The 13,838-nt window shown below is 32.5% G+C and overlaps 1 protein-coding gene across 1 annotated transcript; it reads left to right on the forward strand.

Moving 5' to 3' along the window:
* Positions 1 to 2,568: 2,568 nt before the first annotated feature.
* Positions 2,569 to 9,494, forward strand: LOC148615379 (E3 ubiquitin-protein ligase XIAP-like). Its single transcript, XM_088590300.1, has 6 exons — positions 2,569 to 2,836; positions 4,621 to 4,775; positions 5,557 to 5,593; positions 6,825 to 6,938; positions 8,343 to 8,416; positions 9,238 to 9,494. Exons 1-5 carry the CDS (start codon positions 2,647 to 2,649, stop codon positions 8,402 to 8,404), a joined length of 558 nt encoding a protein of 185 aa, XP_088446426.1. The 5' UTR covers positions 2,569 to 2,646; the 3' UTR covers positions 8,405 to 8,416; positions 9,238 to 9,494.
* The last annotated feature ends 4,344 nt before the right edge of the window (positions 9,495 to 13,838 follow it).

The following is a 13,838-nucleotide window of genomic DNA, read 5'->3' on the forward strand; positions in this document are numbered from 1 at the left end:
AGCCTGTATACTTGAAAATTTTTAATTTAGTACTCGATACAGATATTGTACCAGAACTTTGGTCACAAGGAATTATTGTACCTATTTATAAGAACAACGGTTTGGTTCCGGATCCAAATAACTATAGAGGAATTACACTAAATTCATGCTTAGGGAAAACCTTCTCATCCAATTTGAATGAAATACTGACTAAGTTTTCTGATGAGATTGAGCTCTTATCTGAATCACAGACTGGATTTCGAAAGGGTTATTCTACTGTTGACAACACATTTGTGTTACACTCCCGTTTAGCTATACATTTGTCAAAAGGTAAACTATTTTGCACATTTGTTGACTTTAAAAAAAATATCTGACACAGTCTGGAGAGATGGTCTGTGGCTAAAAGTTAACAAATCCAATGTAACAGGTAAAATATTTTCAGTTATTTTCAATATGTATCAGAATATTAAGTCTTGTATTAGGCATCAAGGTAAACTCTCTGCATTTTTTTACTGTGGAGTTGGTGTAAGAAAAGGAGAAAACTTGTCACCTTTTTTGTTCTCAATTATTTTGAATGATCTAGAAGTCTTTTTGCAAGACAATTAAGTACAAAATCTAGATTTGATAGAAAGTTCATGCTCAGAAATGTTTGATGTATATGTCAAAATATTCGTGATGCTTTATGCAGATGATACAATTGTGATGCGAGAAACAAAGGAAGCTATACAAAAATTGGATGTGTTTGCTAATTACTGTAAAGAATGGAAATTACAAGTCAGTACTGAAAAGACAAAAGTTGTTGTCTTCAGTAAAAGAAAGTGTAAACAACATTTTCAATTTCAAATATGTAACAAAAATATAGAAATAGTAGAGTCGTGTACATATCTAGGCACGGTTTTCAATTACAATGGCAGTTTCATTATTGCAAGAAAGCGTTTAATAGATCAAACCCAAAAAGTTCTTTTTGCTCTCTATAGGAAACTTAGAAACATTCCACTGCCAATAGATTTACAGTTGATGTTATTTGGTACTTTGATATCACCAATAATGTTATATTCCTCTGAGGTCTGGGGTTTTGAAAATAAGCAAAACATTGAAAAGGTGCATCTCATTTTGTATAAATATCCTTAAGCTGAGAACCAGCACTCCAAATTTTATGGTTTATGGAGAGTTAGGTAGAATTCCACTTGAAATATTTGTTAAAGTAAGAATTGTTAGCTTTTGGGCAAGAACTATGCAAAAAGAACAAACACTGTCAAATCTAATGCTTCGGCTTATGGTAAAAGTGCATGACAATAATCCAACTAAATTTAGGTTAGTTAATTATATTAAGTCTATCTTGGGTCTTAGTTACTTATGGAACGAAACGTTAAAGTATATATTAACTGGCTTAGGGTCGCAGTTAAACAGACATTATGTCATGTATTCTATCAATCTTGGTTTTCACAAATGGACAACACATCTCGTGGTGAATTCTATTCACTTTTAAACATGAATTCAGAATTTAATCATATCTTCTTAGATTGTCCCCAACAGAACGTAATCATTTGACGAAATTAAGATGTCCCAATAGAAACTGGGATGTGGTCTGGAGTCCCACTGAGTCAAAGAATATGTAATCTTTGTAAAGAAGGGGTGGGAGATGAATTTCACATATTCTTCCAGTGTAATAATCCAACGGTTAAGTATTTAAGATCTTGTTACGTCCCAGATTACTACTCAAAGCAACCGAATATGAGTAAATTTGGTGGGTTATGACTATCTGCAATGTTCAATTATACAAAAAAATGTGTGCTTTTTTACAAAAATCGCTTATATCATATGAAAGTGAATGTGTTAAAATATAAATGTGAGTATGTTTGTATTCACATATTTCATGATATTGACTGTTCTGTGTATTGTGTCTGTGTATTTGTCTTATTTACATGTATGTACATGTTTGTATTTGTTTTTTGTTTGTTTTTTTTTTTTTTTGTTTTTGTTGTTGTCCTCTTGTACACCTACTGTGTCTGAGGCTATCAATAAAATCTTGTCATGTCTATAAATGTAATCAGTACGTGAACATGTATACCATATGTCAATTATTAATGCTTTGGAGTGGCAACTATTATCACTGGCCAAACTAAACGTGTTCCAAAAGATTTACATAAGATTAAAGGCCAGTCGGGGAATCGAGGTCGTTATGTTTGTCATAGTTATTTTATTTGAAAGTGTTTTTTTTTTTTAATTTCGTGAAGGTCGGTAGAAGAGGCATATTTGAGTGCGTGTATCATCATTCGAACAGAGGATTGTGCGAACATGATATGAGAAATAATGATACCATATTTGAGTACAAAATTGAGTTACTTCTCCTTACATGTGATGTCAAACGTTTCACAATAGATAATTCAGATGCAATTGTTTGACATGATCAACAAATATAATACAGAATTCAGCCATATTGTTTTACATAGTATTCTTTAGGAAATGGAACACATTGATGGATAACCGTTTTTAATAAGCTTACTGTTAACATCGATTATTGATTTTACGCACTAGTTATTTTCGTTTTGGGGTTTTCCACGACACGAGTTTTAATAAATTCAATCTATATTTGTTCTCTTTATCTTCCTGGTATACCTGAAGTAAGTTACTATAACTGGACTCACAAATGGAAAGCAGGTACATATGAGAATGCAGAACAAAACTAATGATCAGAATTGCAAATTTACCTACAATGCAAATGCAATAGGAACTTGTTTAAACAAACCTAAACATACATCGTTTAAAGACTTGTCAGCAAGGTTCCAGTCCTTTCAAGGTTGTAATTTCTGTGGCGATATCGAGGAAACTGCAAAGGCAGGATTCTTTCATACAGGTATTTATTTAGAACTTAATACATGTACTGCACGTTTCATGTTATTATCATACTGATTCGAATTGTTTGCCTTTTTGGACTTTAGTTTGCATACTACAGTTTGTTTGGTCTATTTATGAGGTCATAAACAATCCATTGGGAATAATGTGGAAATATGTATAAGGGTTTTATTGTATGAAAGACACGGATAAGAAAGAAAGGCTTATCTGTATAAAAAGGACCAGGAACTGGAAAAATCCAGAATGTCTTCCTTAATACAAAGGTCCAGATTTTAGCCGTTGATTATCAACAATGTCAGATAACTCTCACAATTGATACAGACATATTCATCTTTGCAATAAATAATACCCACCGATTTACTTTCAGACTGAAACTAATTTCAATTATGAAAATCATATAAATCTTTGCATTTCAAGGTGTTTATATTTAAGAAACCAATACTTTAGATAGTCATCACTATTTGTAGACTCACTTAAAAACTCGAGTACATTTAAATACAATTCAGTTCTATTTAGGGATTTATCCTGAAGAGAAACAAAAAGTTAAAAATACATCTTTTATTAAGTATTTAATCGAATGACATAATCTACAGGGCGCCGACTGGGACTCTTGTGGTTTTGTACTCAAAATTCAATTTTGTACAGACAAAAGTGAATTTTGTTCAACAAAATGTGTTCAGATTAAAAAAAAACTATAACGTACTACAACTTTTCAATTTTGTGTCATGAGAGTCAATTTTGTGAGACAAAATTCAATTTTGTGAAACAAAATTGAATTTTTCACAAAAGTCAATTTTGTATGCAAATTAGTTTACAGAATCCTTTGGATGGATATGAAAATAAATTCTCTCATCACGATTTTGTCAGAAGGTTTCTCATTAGATATAGTAACCGCGGGTCTCGCAGACGCAGGTTATTATTACTTCGAGCAAGGACCTATCATATGGGTGATGAGCTATTCTGCAAAAGTGAGTAATAAAGTATTACTTTTTGCAGAATAGCGCATCTACCATATGATATTTCCTTGCTCGAAGAAATCGGAAACCTGCGAGACCTGCGGTTATCATATCCAATGAGAGGCCTTCTTACAAAAATCGTAATGAGAGGGAATTCATTTGCATATCCAAAGGATTCTGTAAACTAATTTGCATACAAATTTGACTTTTGTGACACAATGTTCAATTTGAATTTTGTGACACAGAATTGACTTTTGTGACACAAAATTGAATTTTGTCTAAAAATGAATTTCGTCATTACAAAATGAAGTGATTATAAAACAGGACGGTGTAACATAAAATTGATTTTGATTACAAAAAGATCAAGTCCCATTCGGCGCCCCGTATAATCTACATCGGGTAATTTAAATGTAAATCGATTTTTTATTCTAATATAACTAGATTAATAGTGCAATTTTGCGTTTGTTGTTTAGGTTTAAATCTCAAGTAACACTGACATTAACAGAACCCCGTTTCACTGATTAGGTACATTTGTACCAAGTCAAAGTAAATGATGTAGGCAATTACGAGGAGTAATAGAAAAGCAATTTCTAGTATTTTCGAACAAAAATAAATATTTTTAAGGACTTGCAAAGTTGAAGGCGATAACTCATTTTTTTGAAACATTGCATTAAACCTTCTTTTGCAAATGGGAAATCCTTTTGTGTATGTTTAATCTATCTATATTAAGTTCTGTCTCCCTTTACCTAACGAACCTATAGTAAATATTATTTAAAAAATGCACTGTATGTGAATATCATCAATTGTGAATTTGTTTTGTTTACTATAGGTAGTACTGACATTGTACAGTGTTTCTTCTGTGGTTTAAAGCTTCGGAACTGGAATTGTGCCGACAACCCATGGGTTGAACATGCCCGACATGGCAAAAATTGTGCTTACCTTAATAGTTTTAAAGGCAATGATTTCGCCAAATCTATTTTACAGGTACTATTGCTACCAATTCTATATGTTTAGTATTCGTAGTATCTGTACAACCGACAGTTTCACATGTTATAAAAGTCAAAGTAAAATCAATGACATCACACGTTAGCACACAATTCATACAATTAGTAGAAATAAAACAATTAGACCATTTCAACTTAGCAAAAACGAACATTTAGAGACAACGCACGAAAATTTGATAACTGAATAACAAAACATATTGCGATTCACACAAGATTTAGCCCTATAAATGAGCGCATTCTATTCGGAAACATTACGCAGGACCAACCGTCACCTGTTTCTACTTCTTTACATCCTAATATAAGGTTGGTGCCCTCGACTTTTCTAGAATAATCATGTATACTTCCTGGTCTTGTCCAATGATAATTTTACATGGAAAAGAGAATATACTCCGTCCTCATACTATTGATTAACACATCTCAAACTGACCGAGTTCTTAGTGTGAGTCAAGAAACCCCGTATCTTTAGTCCTATGTAAACGCAGATGAAATATCAATATAGTATGTACTATGTACGGAATATCACAGAGCACGACAAGACATTGCTAATTGTTACATCTGTTACTGTAGATTTTATTACTTTTGTTGTCGGGGCCTTTCACAGTTTACTTTAAGGTATGTTTACACTTATTGAACACTTTTTTGTGTTACAAGTGTACTTGTCTAACATCCACTTTCTCATTTCCGTAAGTAAAATTTCGTGCGTTTTTATTTATATTTCTTCGGTAAAACATTAATGTAAACATGATTTTATTATCCCACAGATTAAAGAAAATGACATAGAAACAGATGGTAATCATGGTAAGAATCATAAGTTTACATTGAATAGTAATCAGTAGTCTTGTAATCAATATGTTGTGTGCCTCTTTTGATTAAAACACATTTTTTAATATACAAAACAAGCACTGCATAATTTTTATTACCATTGATAAAAAGTTTCTACAAGTCTTTCAAATTATTACTAAAGTCAATGTCACAAGTTTCCTAAAATCCGATGGCGTTGAACCTCGGAAGTCATGAGATATTGTAATTATTTTAAAAAAACCGCTGATGGTAATTTGTTCTTTCTGTATTTCCAAAAAGATTTACCATTTACTACGTGATCAGCGCTTTCATCACTACTAGAACTACATATCCACACAATACTGATTATTAAAAATTTCAATTTCAATTTCTATTTCTTTTTCTTTTTTATTGTTTGGTTTCATTTTGTTTTAATTTTGTAATCTTGACAATCTATTTCTAGTTTTAAGCGTATCCAACCACGTGGAATCCATATATGGATATCAAAGGCATTAATAAAATATAATTCAAACTTCTGTATATGTATTTGAATTTTTCTTTGACAATCAATCATGTAAAATATAATTTCAATTTTATACTGGAAAAACGTGCAATGTATTTATACGAAATAATCAATTTGATACATTTTAATATTCATCCGTCAGATCTCTTTCGCGGTGGAAGTACTTTCAATGCGTTATCAACCGGAAGTCGTTTTGATTGACATCAGATAGTTTTAAGTCTAAGGAGTCACGTGACTTCCGAGTAAAAATGACAGTCTAACGCAGCAATGCAATAAGGGATCGAATATTTCTATCAGTGAAAACTTGAAAGAATAGACAATAACTTAAAAGTCGTACCCTCTACCGATAAATCTATTAAGGGCAGCCGATAAACCTACAGGAATTATTTTGAAAGAATTTGCTTTAAAGACTATATTTTCGTTAAAAAACTAGATGGGCAATACCAATTTTAATTTAAAACCTGCAAGTGCTATTATATGCGATTTTCACAACTCCACAAATAATGCATTATTTTTTTTTAAACATTTTTACTTGGCTGTGCGTCGGTCTATGATATTCTGGTAGAAAAATGCCGATCTCAAAGCGATGCTTTCTAGAATGTGCATTGCATCGATGAGAATGAAATATTATATCACTAATGTAACAGCAGTTAGTGTAAAAGGATAAAAATATAGAAAGTAAAGGCCAACCGTTTCTTCATGCAGTTTATCTTTACCATATTACAGCTCTCTACAGCGATGACCTGATATTTACGACAGCAGCCATGGCGTTGATTACAATGGGTTGTTACAAAAGCAAGGAGATAAAAGAAGCAATAAGAATATTTGTTCAGAGAAACAGTACGTATAGATGACGTCCCATATATAATACGTGCATAGCGGCTTGAACCAGTGGATTATACTTGAAATGTTGGGTGTATTGAACTGAAAGATTAAACCATATTTCGCCTTTAAAGGGCAATAACTGTAGTAAGGAGTCGACCTACAACGTCTGTAGGCCTTATCATAAGGATCATTTCATCAACTTAAGGTTTTTTTATCTATTATAGTTTTTAAGATATTGGCTAAAAAAACTGCAAAAAGTCATTTTCGCGTTCCGATGACAATAAATCTAACAATGTCAGATACAGGAATTCAGGGACGGAAGGGTGCAATGAGCAATGACAGACCGAAGAAGGGACACGCACGTGTACACTTCATTTCAACCATTTTATGAAAGAAAACGAGGGGACGGGCGACCGGCGCGCCGGATCTGGATCTGCCTCGATAGTTTACTTTTATTATATTTCAATATTTTAAATTTCCTTTTAGAATCGACGTATTACCGGATTGACTACCCACCTAAAGTTACACTTTCTAGCCACAATAAATTAACCCATTTGACACTAGTCAAGGCGGCTATGTCATAGAGAATTCACTACGGTTTTCTTGAAATATGTCCTATATTCGAAGTCCTTACGCAGGTCCGGCTATAAGTTAATATTTTCGATAGAACTCATTTTGTCTATAATTTGAAATCGTCGTGATACCGTGTTACTACGTTCACCGACATTCATTTTATTTCTTTTGAAATCTAATTTTTGGCCCTGTGTTTTTTATTATCGGACGATTTATTACTTTGTGATATCAAGTTCAAGATCAATTTCAACAAATAATTTATGAATGACGCCCCTTTTTTGTGTTTGTTTGGTGCCTTGATCTAATTTTGTCGATTTCAGATGTTTGTCCAGTCTATTGTTAAGCTGTGCTTGTAGCATGATACTTGGTTAGAAATGAATGATGTTTTCCTAAATGTGTCTTCGTGTCGTTATTTCACTTTCTATTTTATTTTGAAGGATTGTCATCGTTCTGTTACCGTGGATTTTATCACTTTTGTTGTCGAGGCTTTTCAGAGCTTACTTGAAGGTGTGTTTACACTTTTTGAAGACCTTTGGTTATCTGTAATTATTTACTATTTTTACAAAAGTTATACGATCTTACCTTTGGTGCATTTCCCCATGTCTTTTCCTTTTTCTTTTGCTATTCAAAAAAGAGGATATCGATATGTTCCATCGAAAGCCTTCCTCTTGACATAACCCAACTCATAAAAGTTATAAAGGCAGAGTAAGGTAAAGTCCTTAAATCCAGGGGCTTTATAGAAGATATATCAGTACCTTTATAACAAGCGATTATGATTATTTAGGCTGTCAAACGACATACGGGTTGATCATCATTTTCAGTGGTGTCTTTAAATTGTACTTACAGGAAAAATCGAGTTTACAGCTGTAGAAATAGCAACGGTGATTCATAACGAACTGAAACAATAACGCTATGATGTGGTGAGTATATATACGGTATATTAAACAGTAGACAAAGGCATCAGCATTTACTTGAAATCATTCAATGCTACATTTGTATCGTTAATAATTTAGACGCATAAAGTCTGAACAAAAGATACGCCTATCAATTAAAAAGTGATTAAGAGGATGCCAACCAACACCAAGCAGTGGGCGGCACATGACAAATTTTGTTTTCAAAACATTTTCACCCATTTCGTATCTCATATGTATCCTTTCTCAAAGTTGAATGTTGATTTTGGATTAACTGCAACTATTTAAAGAGAAATAAATTACAAAGAAAGCATTGAAATTCATTGAAAAAGGGAGATAACTATTTAATTTAAGCAAAATTTGGTTGCTTTATTAGGGAACTTTACAATTCATTTTTCTTAGCGAGCCATTATTGAATCAAAAACAAACTTTATACTTTTTGACATACATATGGTATAAACATTACATTGGAACAAACAATTCTATGGGATGAAATTTACTCTGTGCCACTCATATCATATGATCTATCTGATTTTAACATGGACAGCCTCTTAATTAATTCGTAAATTATCATTATGAAACTCAAAATGACTTTTGTGTATTAAAATGTCTTTGAATGGTCTGAGCAGCTTTAATAAATGAAGGGAAAAAATGAATCCGTTTCTATTAACTACAAAAATATGCAAGACAACACAACATCTGCACATTTGGTTAACTTACAATACTTCAACATTACAATTATACATCAGCAAAAAAAAATGTTGTGTCAATACTTTAAGATATGACAAAAATGTGATTAATTGTGATAAGTATTTGTTTTTCTTTTGCAGAATTGCATAATGATAACAAATTTCATCGCTAACTGACTCAGCTCCCGCAAATGAGGTTTAACTTGGAAGTGGCGAACCGCTCATAAATATACACACATCCATATGTATATTGCCATGAAAAATACTTGACTTTAGGCTGTGATAGGGATATATATAATGTATCTATATACTTGTTTATCTTGAACGTATGTAGTATGAAATGATGTATAATTTACTTTCATGGTGTAGTGTAATGAGAATTAACTTTGTTGATTAAATTTTTTCTTTAATTGTATTTCACAGAAAGGTAAATAAACAATTTGTAATCACTGATAACACCAATAGTCACAATGAAGCCGTGTGGAGAGTAATGCCCTTACAAACATTTTTTATCCATGATTGCAACAAGTCGGACATCAAAATTGTCAACCACTGTAACATCTATTAATCATGAATGGACGATCATTTGATTCTTAGGGTGCATGACTTATTAGTGGGGACAGAATATTTACTTTTTGAAATTTTGCGGGTTAGAAGATTCATTTTCAACCACATCGGGTCAAGTTTATTCAGATCCATTTCACTATATGAAGATTGATCTAGACCAAGGTCAGAATAACTTTTCGAGGGCAGAACATTTATTTCCAAAAACTGCCACCCCCTCCCCCTTAATCAAATGATTGTTCCCTTATGTTTTTATGTTTTCTATTTCCGCGTCAATTGTTTTATGACATCATTTCCTTTCTCTTAGAATAGCGGCCAAACACACGAAACTCTTTTTTTCATCAAGAAAATGAAAGGTCAGTGACAGTTAACTCGACCTTGATTTTCTAATTCTGCATACTATCAAAATTATATAAATAAAAACATATTAACATAATACCACTTTGTCAAGATTTCTTATAAGAAACCCTTGCCTTCAGGAAGTTTTTGATTAAGAAAAAAAAGCCTTTTATAGGGCATAATATCTTGACAAATAGGGTAATATATGGGAATTTCATGTATTGATTGGTAAATTATTAGGGTTACAATCAATCATCAAGACGTGACTGATATATGCGTGATACTAGATACTTTTGAATGGCCCACCTGATCAGAACAGTCTTTTTATCCATCTCAAGGTAATGGCTCAAAACTGGACTCTTGAATCCTTTTGTACTATTGTCAATTGTCATAAGAATCATTTAATTAATTAAAAGTTTCCTAGTTTCAAGTTATGTGATAAAACCCTTGTAGTTACTATCGGACTTTCAATAACCACTCTATTGTAACTGAAGAAGCCATCATACAACTTTTAAGGAAACTTGTATCCTATGGTAAAGTGATTAATGGTGTAAAAAAAAAACCATATGGATCAGACGATGCTTTTTGGTCTACATTAGCTACTGTTACCTTTTTATTGGGCAATAGACCATTCTGTATTTAATTCTGTGCTTTTTAGAACAAGCACTTTAACCTCCCAATCAACTCTTCCAAATCAAGAACGATAACTCAGAGCTAATTTCGTGTAGAATCTTTATATAGATTCTATCTCAAAAGCGCAACCGAATAAAAAAAGTAAAAGAAATAAAACTAAACTTAGTGAGTTTTTGACGAATCGCCTTCAGTCTGATTTTTAGGAAGACTGTTACTTAAGTGTTAACTTCCATTTATTACATGTCATTCGCTGAAAACCACACTAATCAGCATTTCGATCTTTCAAGGGCAATAACTTCAATACAGATAGATAGATAGTTTCAATCGATTAAATATCATTACAAACAATACAATTTGCATAAATACACATAAATAAATGACAGGATAAATCAGTGATATATATAGTGTATATAACAACACCATGATGAAAAATTACATTTAACATTCAAAAGTAAGAACAAAGTGACTAAAAGTATGATTTGTTGATATCTAATCCGGATAACCCATGAAAGCCACATGGCTTATTTCAAATTAGGACCCTTTGTGTCTATATTTTACTAATTAAGATAAAAAGTAAAAATCTTATAAGATTGATGTAGCAACTTTTTATGGGCAACTCGACGGGTGTTTCTAAACAAGCAGAGGACGCTTACCCTACCGGTGCACCTGGTCCATGTTCCCAGTTTTAGTGGATTCCGAGTTGCTCATTTGCTTTTGTTACTTCGTATGTATTATTTTGGTTACTTTATGTTCTTTGTTGTGTATGTCTGTTTTCCATGTCTGGTCTTTGTCCCTGGATTACATTCTTTTGATTACCGCTAGAACCTTGGTTCCCTTGATTATTCTTTTACACACAGAATCAGGAGGAACGTGCATGATCAAAAAGGCATGAGGGCTGACACTAGTGTTTTTCTAGAATTTTCTGATATCTGTATAAGATCTTCAGTCGTGCATTATTTTTTTTAAAAACATTATTGACAATGATTTCCCCCATAGAAATTTGTCAATATTAATTCAGAAATATTTCACTGTATTTTGTGAAGAAATAGTGTGATAATTGCAGACACTTTCAATGTATCGATTTTTTGTAAGTTTACGTTTTGTCCCAAAGTGAATACACCCTGTTTAACCCAAATGTAGAGACAGTTTGTATTAGTCATTGGCTGCAAGACTGCAGTTCTTTTGTGACCTTATATATATAATGACTTTCGCTGAGCTCTTCAAGCCGAAGAATGAAGGTCACATTTATTTCTCAGTATCTCTTGTAGTTTTGATATATATACATGTATGTAGAAATTGACGAGTTGACCCCTTGGGTCTGATAAAAAATGGCAACAATGTCAATGTCTTAAGCTTCATTTGAATGATTGACAAAATACTTAAAGCAAATAGCCTAAGGATGCTGGTGACCAAATTTAGTAATAATCCAGTTTGAGAGGAGATTTTCAAAGAAGTTAAAGATGACAGACGATGATGACGGACGCTAAGTGGTGACAAAAACACACATGGACCTTTGGTTCAGGTGAGCTAACTATAAAAAAGGAACAAGTTTGTTTTTAGAAAATATTCAGTATTTTATCCTCTTATCTTTGCACAAATATTTATGAAATTCATTGTACGACTCAAGGTTTTCTTTATCGAGTGAAGAGAGAAAAAAATCACGATTAAATTTTTAGCTCACCTGGCTCAAAGGGCCGTGTGTGCTATTGCCATCACTTGGGGTCCGTCCTCGTCCGTTATCGTCGTTCACAATTTCAAAACTCCTCTCCTACTAAATAACCAATTAAAACCAAACTTGGTATGAATATTCCTGATGAAAATTGGTATGATTGTACTTTATGTAAGAGCTTCATGAATTTTTATAAAAAAAAAAAAAAAAAAAAAAAAAAAAAAAAAAAAAAAAAAAAAAAAAAAAAATAGCCGCTTTTACAAAAATAGAATATGGAATATAGGTCATCGAGATTACAGAAATAATATGGGGAAAAAGGCCTATTCCAGACAAAACATATGGCAGTAATAAAGCATTGTTCAAAAGAAAGGGATTTTATAGGAAATACATTAAGGGGACGCTTGAAGGGCTGGGAAAATATATATACAATACAGGTACGTTGTCGAAAATTATTGAAGATATGTGATGAGGCGACGGAACGGGTCCAAGTCGAATACACATGTCTTCAATAATTTAATATAATATAATATCCCCTGAGGAGCCCCGATCGTTAAACCCGAAGAAAAAAAATTAATACGCAAAGCTGTTTGAAGAAAAAAAGCAATGTATCAAAATTTATTTAATTCCAAGAGACAAATAAGTAAAATGAACAAGAAATACAAATATTTTGAATGTTGTAAAGTCGATTTTAAGAACATTAAAGTTTTGAATTTCGCGAGGAAGGTGGAAGCTGACTTGTTTCTGTTTGGTTTATGGCAGTAGAGTTCAGGGGTGAAATTTGTGCACTAGTTTTTTTGGGATTTGAAATATTTGTTTGAGGTTTTTGAAGAAGAGGAGGCATTTGTATGGGCAGATCTATAATGTAGTGTTCCTCTGATTCATTATCTTGAGGTTTAGGCAGTAATAAATCCAAGACCATTACAGTTTCCTGGTCATTTGTCTCTTCAAGAGTTTTATCATATTGTAATGCTTCAATTTCTTTAAGTGGGGACCAGTTTATGTTAAATTGTGACGGACGCTCTGGCTCCGAGTCCGACATGACTGAAATGACAGGGGAAATCGTCTGCAAACTGATAATGAATCAAATCTGAACGAGATTTGGGATTTGCCATATATATGACGGTGAAAAAAATACAAACAAAATCATTGCTTGGTTTACATGAAATCTTTTATTTCATTCAGGTGAAAACGAAACAAAACAGCAAAAAAAAAAAAAAAAAAAAATTAACCGGATACGCAATCGCAATTTGTTTATATCGTATCTATGGTGGCGGCCATGATTAATTTACGCATACCAGAAAAAAGTAGTTCCGCCGATCACGTGAGTGGGAGGAGCCAGAAGGTCGATAACCTGCTAATGCACGGATACAGCAAAAAAATTAACCGTACACCTTTATTCGTTTAACAAAAAACCTCATTGCAGGATAAATATGAGTAATGTAATATTTTCCTTGTATGTAAAGATATCTGTAATTTATCTGGAAGATAAAAAGGTTTAATATTCTTATTCAAATAACAGATGCAGTTGTCCTATAAT

The sequence above is a fragment of the Perna viridis genome, chromosome 6, assembly GCF_037379345.1.
Source record: "Perna viridis isolate PV_CMFRI_1.1 ecotype Kerala chromosome 6, ASM3737934v1, whole genome shotgun sequence".
NCBI lineage: Eukaryota > Metazoa > Mollusca > Bivalvia > Mytilida > Mytilidae > Perna > Perna viridis.